At 36.2% G+C, this 12958-nt stretch overlaps 1 protein-coding gene across 4 annotated transcripts in view; it reads right to left on the reverse strand.

Annotated features, from left to right (window-relative positions):
• Positions 1 to 12958, reverse strand: part of IL1R1 (interleukin 1 receptor type 1) — a 55173-nt gene that overhangs the window by 13568 nt on the left and 28647 nt on the right. For all 4 annotated transcript variants that reach the window (XR_013961464.1, XM_080684747.1, XM_080684746.1 and 1 more), the window contains 3 exons: positions 3577 to 3811; positions 3279 to 3468; positions 1274 to 1442 (listed from right to left, as the gene is read on the reverse strand). Coding sequence is in view for 3 of the 4 variants with exons in the window: in XM_080684747.1 (XP_080540873.1) it covers positions 1274 to 1442; positions 3279 to 3468; positions 3577 to 3811 (594 nt within the window). In the remaining variant the exon portion in view is untranslated. The remainder of the gene's footprint in view (positions 1 to 1273; positions 1443 to 3278; positions 3469 to 3576; positions 3812 to 12958) is intronic.

The raw sequence follows: 12958 nt of genomic DNA on the forward strand, positions 1-12958 counted from the left end.
CACAGGCCTGGCTGCAGACAAAGGCTCTCCTAGAGCCAGCCAGGACGAGGAGGGGGTGGGTGCCTCCCTGGTGGAGCATCTCTCCGCAGAGGGCCTTCGATGCTGGACCTGCTTAGACACGGGACCTTTACTAATGACCCAAGAGTAGAATGTCAAGCAATTTGGCATAGTTTATTAAAACAGGATAAAAATATTAAGTAGCTCCAGAAATCAATCTGTTATTTACAAAAAGATTGGCTTCAAGGGGTAACCTGTGGCCAAGCTTGAGAAACTATGAACTTAAATGTCAGCTCCATAAGGCAGGATACTGTCTCTTTGGTTTGCTAATACAGTGTATACCTAGAACAGTTCCTGGAACATAGTAGATGCTCAATAAATCATTTTGAATCTCCCTTTAGAAGATTTAAAAATGACCTCACCCTGATTAAGTACATTATGTCTACACAGGGATCAGAAAGGAGATGAAGACCATGTCTGCTAGTCTGGTTGCTGCAAGTCAAGAAAAACAAACCAGAGGTACACAATGACCAGAGAGAGGCTGCTCAAAGCTCAAGATGACTGTGACTGTTGAAAATTATGATTCACTGATACTAGTAGGAATTAATTCTAATTCAACAAAATAATAAACTTTGAAGAAATAAAGTAAGATGGAATTAAGAAAGCTCAGCTGTATGTCAGGCGGTCCGGTTCTGGGTCCCTGCCCTGGGACACTCCCTCTCGTGCCTGTTTCCCAGCATGATTATCAGTAGAGACCCCTTTAATATTCAAACCCCCACGAGTGAGCGTCTCTGTGTGTTACTGAAAGCTTACAAAATCAGATGCTTACAGAATGCTTGTGCACTCTTCCCTGCCCTGGGTAATTTTTAAGAGTGTATTTTGTTGTAAAATAGTTTTTAATATGTAACAATAGAAAACTGAAAGCTCAGGAAATTAATAAGAATAATTATCATATATGATTTATGGAGCTCTCAGAAAGAACCATCATCAGCCATCCCAAAGAATGAGCCTGAAAAAAAAAAAAGAAAAAAAAAAGAACGAGCCTGCTCGTTCAGATGGAAACACGGCTCCTATCGTCTGTTTAATTAGCACTTGGCCTGAAGCAAGAGGGAAGCCATTCACATGGTATTTAGCAACTAACGTTAAAACCATGTGACTCTGGAAAGTCATCCAGCTTCTCATGGCGCGAGTTCCTCCATGGACATGCTGGTGCTAGTAGAATCCTGATCCCTGGGCCTTCCCGGATGGGAAGTCTTAGGCTAGAGCTGTGACTCACCAAGAGTTAAAAGCTTGATCACCCGTGTGATGTGATACCGCTTTCCCAAGAGCACATAGGATGCACGGCAAGTGTAGTTCCCTTTATGCGCTTCAGTCACATTCATGATGATGAGTTTATTTGATTCGCCAATGAAGTTTACATTGTCAAGAAGTAGAGGTTTGCAATCCTAGATAGAGCAACAGGAAGGGAGTATTGAAAACCAATTAATAACTTTCTCCAGTCTGCCAGGAGGAAAAATTCCATTTTTCCATATCAGCAAATGTTTTATACATATGTATATTATATTTTATATATATTTATACATATATATATACAAATATATATTTATACACACACACACACACATATAGAGAGAGAGAAAGATTCCTTGCATAACAAGTTTTAATGTTGTGATTTTTGTGGCAAAAGTCATAATTATACTCCTAGGATATTAAATGCTTACACCTATGAGCCTTGCACTTTGAAAACAAATTTATTTGGCAATAAAGAAAAACACATTGGAGGAAAGAATGCTCACACTATAGTTTGTAATGCTGTACTTCCTTTCTTCACAGATATTACTGATTTTGTGTTTCTTACCCTGCACAGCATGATTCCCCAAAGAAGCCCTAGCAACCCAGGTAGATCTAAGGTAGCAAACAGATATGTTCCATGGAGTGCTAGGCAATCTCTTCTAAGGCAGTTACAGAAACTGCTGCCCTGGGCGCGGTGGCGCAGTTGTTTGGAGCATCCTCCCGTACACCAAAAGGTAGCGGTTCAATCCTCCATCAGGATTCATCCCCAGGTTGTGGGTTGGATTCCCAATTGGGGTGTGTACAGGAGACAACCTATTAATGTTTCTCTCTCTCAAATCAATAAAAACATATCCTCAGGGGAGGATTAAAATAAAAGAAAGAAACTATGAAGTTATTTAAGGACCACTTGATATTTTAATAAAACACAAAAGAATAAATTTTGTGCCCTGGCCTGTATACTCAGTGGTTAGAGCACCAGCCCATGTACCAAAGAGCTGCAGGTTTGATTCCCAGTGAAGGACATATGCCTGGGTTGCAGGTTCAATCCTTGGCCCCAGCTGAGGCATGTGTGGAAGGCAACAATGGATGTGTCTTTCTCACATTGATGTTTATCTCTCTCCCTCCCTCCCTTCCACTCTCTATAAAAATCTATAGAAAAAATATCCTTGGGTGCCCAGCTGGCATGGCTCAGTGGTTGAAGGTTGACCTATGAACCAGGAGGTCACCATTCAATTCCTGGTCAGGGCACATGCCCAGGTTGCAGGCTTGATTCCCAGTGTGGGGCATGCAGGAGGCAGCCGATCAATGTTTCTCTCTCGTCATTGATGTTTCTATCTCTCTCTTCCTCGCCCTTCCTCTCTGAAATCAATAAAAAAATATATTTTTAAAATGTATCCTTGGGTGAGGATTAACAAATAAACAAAAAAAGAATACTTTTTTAAAACTAATAGCTATCTCTTAAAAACCCTAAATTTATACTGCCTTATCTTTAAACTTCTTTTATTCTTACTATACTCTTCTTCAGAAAAATAACAAAAAGTAAGCTTTCAGTAAAGCTGCAAATTAAATATATGTAGTCTTACAACTTTTTTTAAAATGTCCTATTAAGTTTCACTACTCAAAAGTAAATGATATGCCAAATGAAAATGTACTTTGCAGATTCAACATATTGTCTGTGAAAGAAAACTATTTTATTTGTTTGAAAAGTAAAATACTGTATTTAATATAACATTACCTGAGACACAGAAGCATGAACAAACTATTGGACCTCAGAGAGAAGGCAGGGAGGGTGGGTGGGAACAGATCAACCAATGAACTTGTATGCATATATGCATAACCCATGGACACAGACAATGGGGTGGTGAGGGCCTGGGGTTGGGGTACATGAGCGGGCTAGAAGAGGTTAATGGGGGCAAAGGAGGACCTATGTAATACTTTCAACAATAAAGATTTAAAAAGTAATAATAAAAAAAATATTAAGACATTACCTTATCCCACTCTATTTTGGGTAACTCATTGTGTTCATCCTTAAAATAATCCAAATAAGGACACACAAGTTGCCCATTTCCTGCAATAATTAGTTTCTGTGTGTATATGGCTTGTGCACTGTAACACAAGTCAGGTTCATGTTGTACAAACTTTGCAGTTAGTTCAATCTTGAGGCAGTAAGTTGAATTTCTAAAATAAATCAAAATAGGTGAATCAATCATTATTAAAGGACATTTCTGTCTTAACTACTGTAGGTGCACAGCACACAAGTCTGTAACATGGTAACTTCTTCCTTACCTCACTGTGCAATAGTAATGTCCTGAGTCCTCGACCTTAGCTGGAACAAACCAAAGCTTATCTCTGTATTGATGAATCCTGGAGCCTCTTTCCATAGGTATAGATGTGTTGCTATCATTTTTATACCAATTTATAGTGCCTTTGTTTTCATTTGGGTTAAGAGGACATGTACGAACACCAATTTCATATGCAGAAGAAACTAAAATTATTTGTCCTTTACGTTCCTCACATTTACCTTTAAAAGGGAGAAAGGAAAAGTAAATTCTATATGAAATCTGTCAATGTTTCTTAATATAATATCTACATATAAATGTATCAATTACTCAATACATTAACTCATATGAAATATTTAACAGCCTTATGATTAACACCACTATCTTGGAAGTCTGAAAGATTTATATTCAAATTCAGTTGTGTTACTTAACTACCTGAGTGCCCTTGAGCAAGTTATGTAACCTCTCATCCCCTCTTAAGTCATCTAAAAACTGGTGAAAGTGTAGCAGGTGAGAGATGCTTCAGGACAAGATGGAGTATAAGGAACTGGACTTGCCCTCCTACCTGAACAACTGAAAAATGGACAATGTTTATGAAACAATAATGTTCACGACATTGGACATAAAAAATAGAAATATCAGAAAGGGGGGACTCCAAGGAGGTAAGCCCTATAATTCACCCAATCACTGCTAGAGAGATTCAGGACCAGGGCATTGCACGGAGGAAGGCCAGGCAAAGTCTCGTGTTCTCTGGGTGAGGAAATGGAGCTGGGAATCCAAGGAAACCAAAAGTGTGCCAGGCAGAGCACCGGACAGATCAGCCCTGCACACACAGAGCGAGCGGGAGAGGAAGGGAGCAAGCACTTTGCTGACCTACAGAGTCTCCCTCCAGTTTTCAGCTGAGTATTGATTAGCTTAAGTTATATAAGAAAAACTACCCAAGGTCAGAGTGCGAACTGCCAAAAGGATTAGAGTAAATAATACCTAACCCACACACAATTCTGGAAAGAGTTGCTGTTTACAGCTGGAATGGAAAACCTCAATAATCATGGAGCATCAGGTAGAATACCCAGAAGGGTTTTGACTCAGTAGATGGGGAAAATCAGGCCTAGAATAAAACTTTTTCTGATCATAACTAATAAAGTTTAACAGCAAGACCTGAAATGATCAACTGTTTTCAATAATAAACCTATGACAGAGCAAACTCAAGAACATTCTTCATAATACAAAAATATCCAGCAACTAACATGGTGAAAATAACAATGTCTAGCATCTTTTAAAAAATTACTAGGCATGCAGAGAAGCGGGATAATATAACCAATAATGAGGAGAAAATAATCACTACTGACCCAGAAATGACAGAAGTGATAGAATAGATGGAAAGTCAAAATAATTTGTGTTTTGCTTGTTTGAGATACTAGATCAAACCTGTTGAGAAGAGACGTGAGAGTTGTTTTTAAAAAACTTAAATCAAATTTCTAGAAATAAAAACTACAATGTTGATTAAAAAACCCACTGGATGTGATTAATGGCAGATTTGACATTGCAGAAGAAAAGATTAGTGACTTTTAAGACATGGAATTATAAACTATTCAAAATTAAACACACAGAGAAAAAGAACAAAATTAACAGGGCAGTATTTAGCTGCTGGCCAACTTCAATACATGACATAGGAATCCCTGAGGTAGAGGGAAGGTGAGTGAAACAGAAGGGTATTTGAAGGTATACAAGTAGAAAATTTTCAAGATTTAAAGAAAATGAGGAGCTCACAGACTCTAATATCACAATGAAACCCAGGCAAAAGAAGCATGAAGAAAACTCCACCCAACAAAGAAAAAATAATTCAGCCTTCTTGCCAGAAAAAATATACTAGCCAGAAGAAAGTGGAATAAAGGTAAATACTGAAAGATAAAAAGTCAACCTAGAAGTCTATACTCAGTGAAAATGTCTTTCAAAAATAAAGACAAAATAAAACTTTTTTGTGTATTTATAAGAGCTGTAAAATTTCATCACCAGTAGACCTGCACTATAAGGAAAATATAAGAAGTCCTTCAGAGATAAAGAAAATAATATTGGATAAAAATGAATCTACACAAAGGAATAAATACACCAGAAATGTTTACTACATAGGTAATTATAAAATAATTTTTCTTACTCTTTAGATCTCTTTTAAAATAACTGCATGTTTAAAGCAAAACTGATAAGTGTATTGTGAGATTTATAACATATAAAGCTGTAAAAGGCCTGGGAACAATGGGGCTAAGTTCTAGAATGGAGGTACACTGCTTGCTTTATGTTTCTTATACTCTGTGAGAAATGGCATAGTATTACTTAAAGGTAAACAGTAGTAATTAAAGATGGATACCAGAAGCCTGAGAGCACTTATTTTTTTATTATTAATTTCAGAGAGAGGGGAGGGGGGGGGGGAGAGAGAGAGAGAGAGAGAGAGAGAGAGAGAGAGAGAGAGAGAGAGAGAGAGAGAGATACATGTGAAACATTGAGCAGTTGCCTCCTGCACCCTGACCAAGGATCAAACCCATAACCTGGGAATGTGCTCTGACTGGGAATCGAACCCACCACCTTTTGGTGCACAGGCCAATGCTCCAACCAACTGAGCCACACTGGCCAGGGCTCTAATAGCACTTACTTAAAACAAAACCAGCTACTTAGTATAAGCCAACACAGGAAATTCTCAATCAATCCAAAAGGCAGCAAAATAAATAAATAAATAAATAACAAAGAATTGATGGGACAAATAGAAACTAAAATAATATGATCCTGAAATTAAATCCAAATTTATTAATAATCATATTTTAAAATATTAATGGTCTAAACATCCCAATTGAAAGGCAGAGGTGGTCAGATTAAATAAAGTAAGAAGAATCCAACTGTATGCTGTCTCATACAAACACACACACATACACACATACACACACGCCATCACACTTACACACACTTTAAATATAAAGATACAAATAACATTGCAAGTAAAAAAAAAATGGTGGGGTTAACACTAATCAAAAGAAAGTTTAAATGTTTGTTACATTGTTAACAACCAAATTAGATTTTATAGTAAAGATTATTACCAGGGATAAAAAGGGTCATTTCATTATGATAAAGAAGTCATTCATCAAGAAGTACACAATAATCCTAAATGTTTACTAAGCTACTAACAATGCTTCAAAATACTTGAAGCAAAAATGTTAGACTGTGTCCTAGCTGGTTTGGCTCAGTGGATAGAGTGTTGGCCTGCGAACTGAAGGGTCCCGGTTCGATTCCGGTCAAGGGCACATGCCCAGGTTGTGGGCTCGATCCCCAGTGTGGGGCATGTAGGAGGCAGCCGATCAATGATTCTCTCTCATCATTGATGTTGCTATGTTTCTCTCCCTCTCTCTTCCTCTCTGAAATCAATAATATATATATATATATATATATATATATATATATATATATATATAGATTTTAAATGTTAGACTGCAAGGAGAAATAGAAAAACCCACAATTATAGTCAGAGATTCCAATAACCTACTCAAATAATAATAGATAGAACAATTAGATAAATCACTAATGATATAAAAGATTTGAATAAAAAATTTGGCATAACTGATATTTATAGAAAATCCTACCCAACAATAGCAGAATACACATGTTTAACACAACAAATTTACCAACATATACAATATTCTTGTTCATCACTCAATAATTGATGTATTTAAAGGGATTCAAATTAGACAAAAAGCATTTTCTGGTGACAATAAGGTTCAATTAGAAACCAATAACCAAAAGCTATCTAGGAGTTGCCAATATGTTTGAGAAAACATTTTAAATGAATATAAAATACACTGTTAGCTGGGAATCCATACTGTTCTAATTTATCAGCTCTATAAAGTATCAGCAGATTTGAACATAACTTCCAGAGTATGCAGAATGCAATCATAAAAAATATTATTTGTATAATAATAAAATAAAACTAAAAACACACTTCTAAATAACCCATGAGTCAAAGAAGAAATAAAAAGCGAGAGTAGAAGGTATTTTGACTGAATGATAAGGAAAATACAACACGTCAAAATTGATGATATTCGATGAAAGCAGTGGGTAGAGGAAAACTGACAGCATTAAATGCCTATAGAAGGAAAAAGATCTCAAACTGGTGATTTCAGTTTCCACTCAATAAATTATAAAAACAATGCACCCAGTGTAAGCAGAAGATAAAAAATAACGTGAATCCAGCAGATAGCCAGTGAGCCCTGGCTATGTGGCCTCGGGGTTAGAGGGTTGGCCTGCGCCCCAAAGGGCCACAGATTCAATTCCCAGGCAAGGGCATGTACCTGGGTTGCAGGTTGATCCCTGACCCCGGTAGGGGTATGTGTGGGAGGCAACCAATGGATGTGTCTCTCTCACATTGATGTTTCTTTCTGCCCCCCTCCTCTCTGTCTCTCTCTCCCTCTGTTCCCCCCCACCACCCCCCGCCACCAATACCTCCCTCCCTTCTACTCTCTCTAACACTCAATGGAAAAAATATCCTCAGGTGAGGATTAACAACAACAAAAATCAATGAAATGGGAAACAAAAAAAATAACAGAGAAAAATCAGATACCAAAAGCTAGTTCTTTCAGAAAATATGATTGATAAAATCTCCATCCAGAATGACCAGGAAAAAAGAGAGGTATTATTTCTCAAGGAGTAATAAAAAAGTATTAAGAACAAATTTATGCCAATAAATCCAATAACTTATGTGAAACATAAAATTCCTTGAAAGGCAGAGACTATAAGAGCTCCCTCAAAAAGAAAGAAATAACCTGAATAGCCCTATAGATATTAAACAAAATGAATTTGCAGCTAAAACCTTCCAACAAAGAAAATGTTAAGCCTAGATAGTGTCACTGGAATATTTATGGAAGAAATTTTAGGCAAACTCTTGCAGAAAATTGAAGAGTCAGTAACATGTCCCTATTCACTCTATGGGGTCAACATTACTCTAATACTAAAACCTGACAAAGACATTACAAGAGAAAACATAAGCCAATCATCATAAACATAAATGCAAAATTTATTTAAAATAGTTCATCAAACTGAATCTTACAATATATCAAAAAAGGATAATATATTGTGATGTATACAGCATCCTAGAAATGCAAAGTTGGATTCACATTCAAAAAAATCAATCAACGAAATTCCATATATAAACAGAGTTTAAAATAAAAACTATATAATCATCTCAATAGACCCAGAAAAAAAAAACGACAAAATCCAACATCAGCAAACTAGGAACAGAGGTGAACTCTCAACTATGAAAAACCTACAGCTCTTATACACAGCAAGATTAGGAATGAGGTCAGGATTTTCCACTCTAATCACTTCTATACAATATTTTACTGGAAGATCTAATTAGTACATTAAGTTAAGAAAAAAAATAAATAGCACCCAGATTAAAGGGGAAAGTAAAATAGCTTTATTTGCAGACAACATGATCATCTATGTGGAATATACTATGAAATTTACAAAAGATTTAGAAGGATTAGTAAATTGTAATGTAATATGAGTATGCAAAATTGAATGGATTTGCAAATACTAGCTAAGAAAAATTAAAAACTGAATTTATAAAAATACTTTTATAATAACAGTAAAATATATGAATAGGATATTAAAGATAATCTGACAAAAGATGCATCAAACCTATCCAATGAAAATTATAAAACAGTGCTTAAATAAATTAAACAAGATCTAAATAAATGATCATGGATCAGAACACCCAATATCATTAAGATGTTAGTTGTCCCCAAATTGGGTTATATTCAATTCAATCCCCATTAATATCAGACCAGGACTTTTTGTACTAATTAACAAACTGATTCTAAAATTTATATATAATTAGTCAAAACAACTTTGATTTTAAAAAGAACAAAGTTGAGTTATACTGACTTAATTCAACATTTATTATAAAGCCACATGAATTAAGACAGTGTAGTATTGACATAAAGATGAATAGGTCACTGAACAGAAACCCCAGAAATAAATTACACAAACATATTCAACTGATATTTTACAAAGGCATAAAGAAAATTGAGTGGAGAAAAGATAGCCTTTTCAATAAATTGGATATCCTTATTAAAAAAACAGAACACACAAAATCTGATTTTTTGAGGCAGGATTTCCAGAATAGCAAGAATGAGGGTCTCCATAAATTCACTCCTCCATAAAAAATAACAAAAAGGCGGGACAACTGAGAAGCAGCTGCTACGGTGACCGCCTGAGGAGCAACCGCAGCCCAAGAAGCCACTGCCACCCAAGGAGCAGCCCCTGCACAACTCGACATCTAGATCAGTTGGTGAGACCAAAAATGGGTAGACAAAGATACCCCCAAAGGAAAGGAAAGGAGGAATCACCAGAAAAGCAGCTAAGTGAAACAGAGGCATGCAATATGTCAGAAAAATAATTTAGAATAAGGGTCATACAGTTCAGAAACCAGATGGAAGGAAAAATCAACACCTTATGTAAGAATCAAGAAGAAATGGATGAAAAAACCAACAACTTATGTAAGAATCAAGAAGAAATAAAGAGTGATATAGCTGCAATAAAAAACACCATGGAAAGTTTCAACAGTAGACTAGAAGTGGAGGACCGAATTAGCGAATTAGAAGACAGGGAAGCAAAACACAGCCAAACTGAATTGCAATTGGAGAAAAAAATTAAAAGACAGGAAGAGAGCCTAAGGAAGCTATGGAACAACATGAAACGAAGCAACATACGAATAATAGGGGTGCCAGAACAACAGGAAGAGGAACAAGGGTTAGAAGACCTATTTCGAGAAATAATGTCAGAAAACTTCCCTGATGTGATGAAGAAAAAAGTCACACAAGCACAGAGAGTCCCAAACAGGATGAACCTGAAAAGACCCACACCAAGACACATCATAATTACGATGGCAAATATTCAGGACAAAGAGAGAATCTTAAAGGCTGCAAGAGAAAGACAGAAAGTTACATACAAGGGAGCTCCCATTAGATTATCAAATGATTTCTCAACAGAAACACATCAGGCCAGAAAAGAATGGAAGGAAATTTACAAAGTGATGCAAACCAAGGGACTGAATCCAAGAATACTCTATCCAGCAAGACTATCATTCAAAATTGAAGGGGAAATAAGGAGCTTCACAGACAAAAAAAAAAGCTAAGGGAGTTTATCACTACCAAGCCAGCAATGCAAGAAATGCTAAAGGGAATGCTGTAAAAAGAAGAAATAAAAAGGTAAGAAGGAAAAGAGACACAAAAAATAAAAATGGCTACAAACAAGTACCTTTCAATAATAACTTTAAATGTAAACGGACTAAGTGCTCCAATCAAAAGACATTGAGTGGCTGAATGGATAAAAAAAACATGACCCATATATATGCTGTCTACAAGAGACCCATCTCAGAACAAGGGACTCACACAGATTGAAAGTGAAGGGATGCAAAAACATCTTTCAAGCAAATGGAAATGAAAAAAAAAAAAAGCTTGGGTAGCACTTATAGCTGACAAAATAGACCTCAAAGTGAAGGCCATAACAAGAGATAAGGAAGACCACTTCATAATACTAAAGGGATCGATACAACAAGAGGATATAACCCTGGTAAACATATATGCAACCAATGCAGGAGCATCCAAATATATAAAAAAACTCGACAACAATACAATCATAGTAGGGGACTTTAATACACCACTGATAACTCCTCTAGACAAAAAATCAGCAAAGAAACAGCAATTCTAAATGACTCACTAGATCAGATGGACTTAATTGACATCTTCAGAGCATTTCACCCGAAAGCCACAGAATATACATTCTTCTCAAGTGCACATGGGACATTTTCAAAAAATAGACCATATATTGGGTCACAAGCAAAGTGTCCCCAAATTCAAGAAGATTAAAATTATAACAAGCATCTTCTCAGACCACAATGGCATAATATTAGAAATAAACTACAATAAAAACATTCCAAAAAATTCAAACACTTGGAAGCTGAATAGCATGCTATTAAACAATGATAGGGTTACCAATGAGATCAAAGAAGAAATTAAAAACATCCTGGAGACTAATGACAATAAAAACACAACAATGCAAATGCTATGGGACACAATGAAAGCAGTCCTGAGAGGAAAGTTTATAGCTATACGGGCCTACCTCAAAAAAAACAAGAAAAAATGGTAGTAAATCATCTAACTCTACAACTCAAAGAATTAGAAGGAGAACAACAAGAAAAGCCCAGAGTGAGCAGAAGGAAGGAAAAAATAAAGATCAGAGCAGAAATGAATGAAATAGAGACCAAAAACAAACAAACAAACAAACAAAAACAATAAAAAAGATCAATGAAACCAAGAGCTGGTTCTTTGAAAGGATAAAAAAGATTGATGAACCTCTAGCCAGGCTCACCAAGAAGCAAAGAGAGAGGACGCAAATAAACAAAATCAGAAATGAAAGAGGTGAAACAACACAGACCCCACAGAAATAAAAAGGGTTGTTAAAAAATACTATGAACAACTCTATTCTAACAAACTAGATAACCTGGAGGAAATGGACATATTCCTAGAAAAATACAACCTTCCAAAATTCACTCAGGAAGATTCTAAAAATCTCAATAGGCTGATAACTATGGAAGAAATTGAAGCACTCATCAAAAAGCTTCCAGCAAACAAAAGCCTGGGGCCTGATGGCTTCACAGGGGAGTTTTACCAAACATTCAAGGAAGAACTAAAACCTATCCTCCTCAGACAATTCCAGAAAATTCAAGAGGAAGGCACACTTCCAAGCTCCTTCTATGAAGCCAGCAGCACCCTAATAGCAAAACCAGATAAAGATAACACAATGAAAAGAGAATTACAGGCCAATATCCCTCATGAACATAGATGCCAAAATCCTCAACAAAATTCTGGCAAATAGGATCCAGCAGTACATCAGAAAGATCATACACCATGACCAAGTAGGATTTATCCCAGGGGTGCAAGGATGGTACAATATCCGCAAATCGATAAACGTGATACATCACATAAACAAATTGAAAGATAAAAATCATATAGTCATATCAATTGACACAGAAAAAGCATTTGACAAAATCCAACACCATTTCTTGATAAAAACTCTCAGCAAGGTGGGAATAGAAGGATCATACCTCAACATAATAAAGCCATATATGACAAACCCACAGCCAACATCATACTCAATGGACAAAAACTAAAACCATTTCCCCTAAGAACAGAACAAGACAGGGATACCCACTCTCACCACTCCTGTTCAACATAGTGCTGGAAGTATTAGCCATTGCGATCAGACAAGAAGAAGAAATAAAAGGCATCCAAATTGGAAAAGAAGTAAAACTGTCCTTATTTGCAGATGACATGATACTGTACATA

Source organism: Plecotus auritus (assembly GCF_963455305.1).
Source record: "Plecotus auritus genome assembly, chromosome: 8".
NCBI classification, from domain to species: domain Eukaryota; kingdom Metazoa; phylum Chordata; class Mammalia; order Chiroptera; family Vespertilionidae; genus Plecotus; species Plecotus auritus.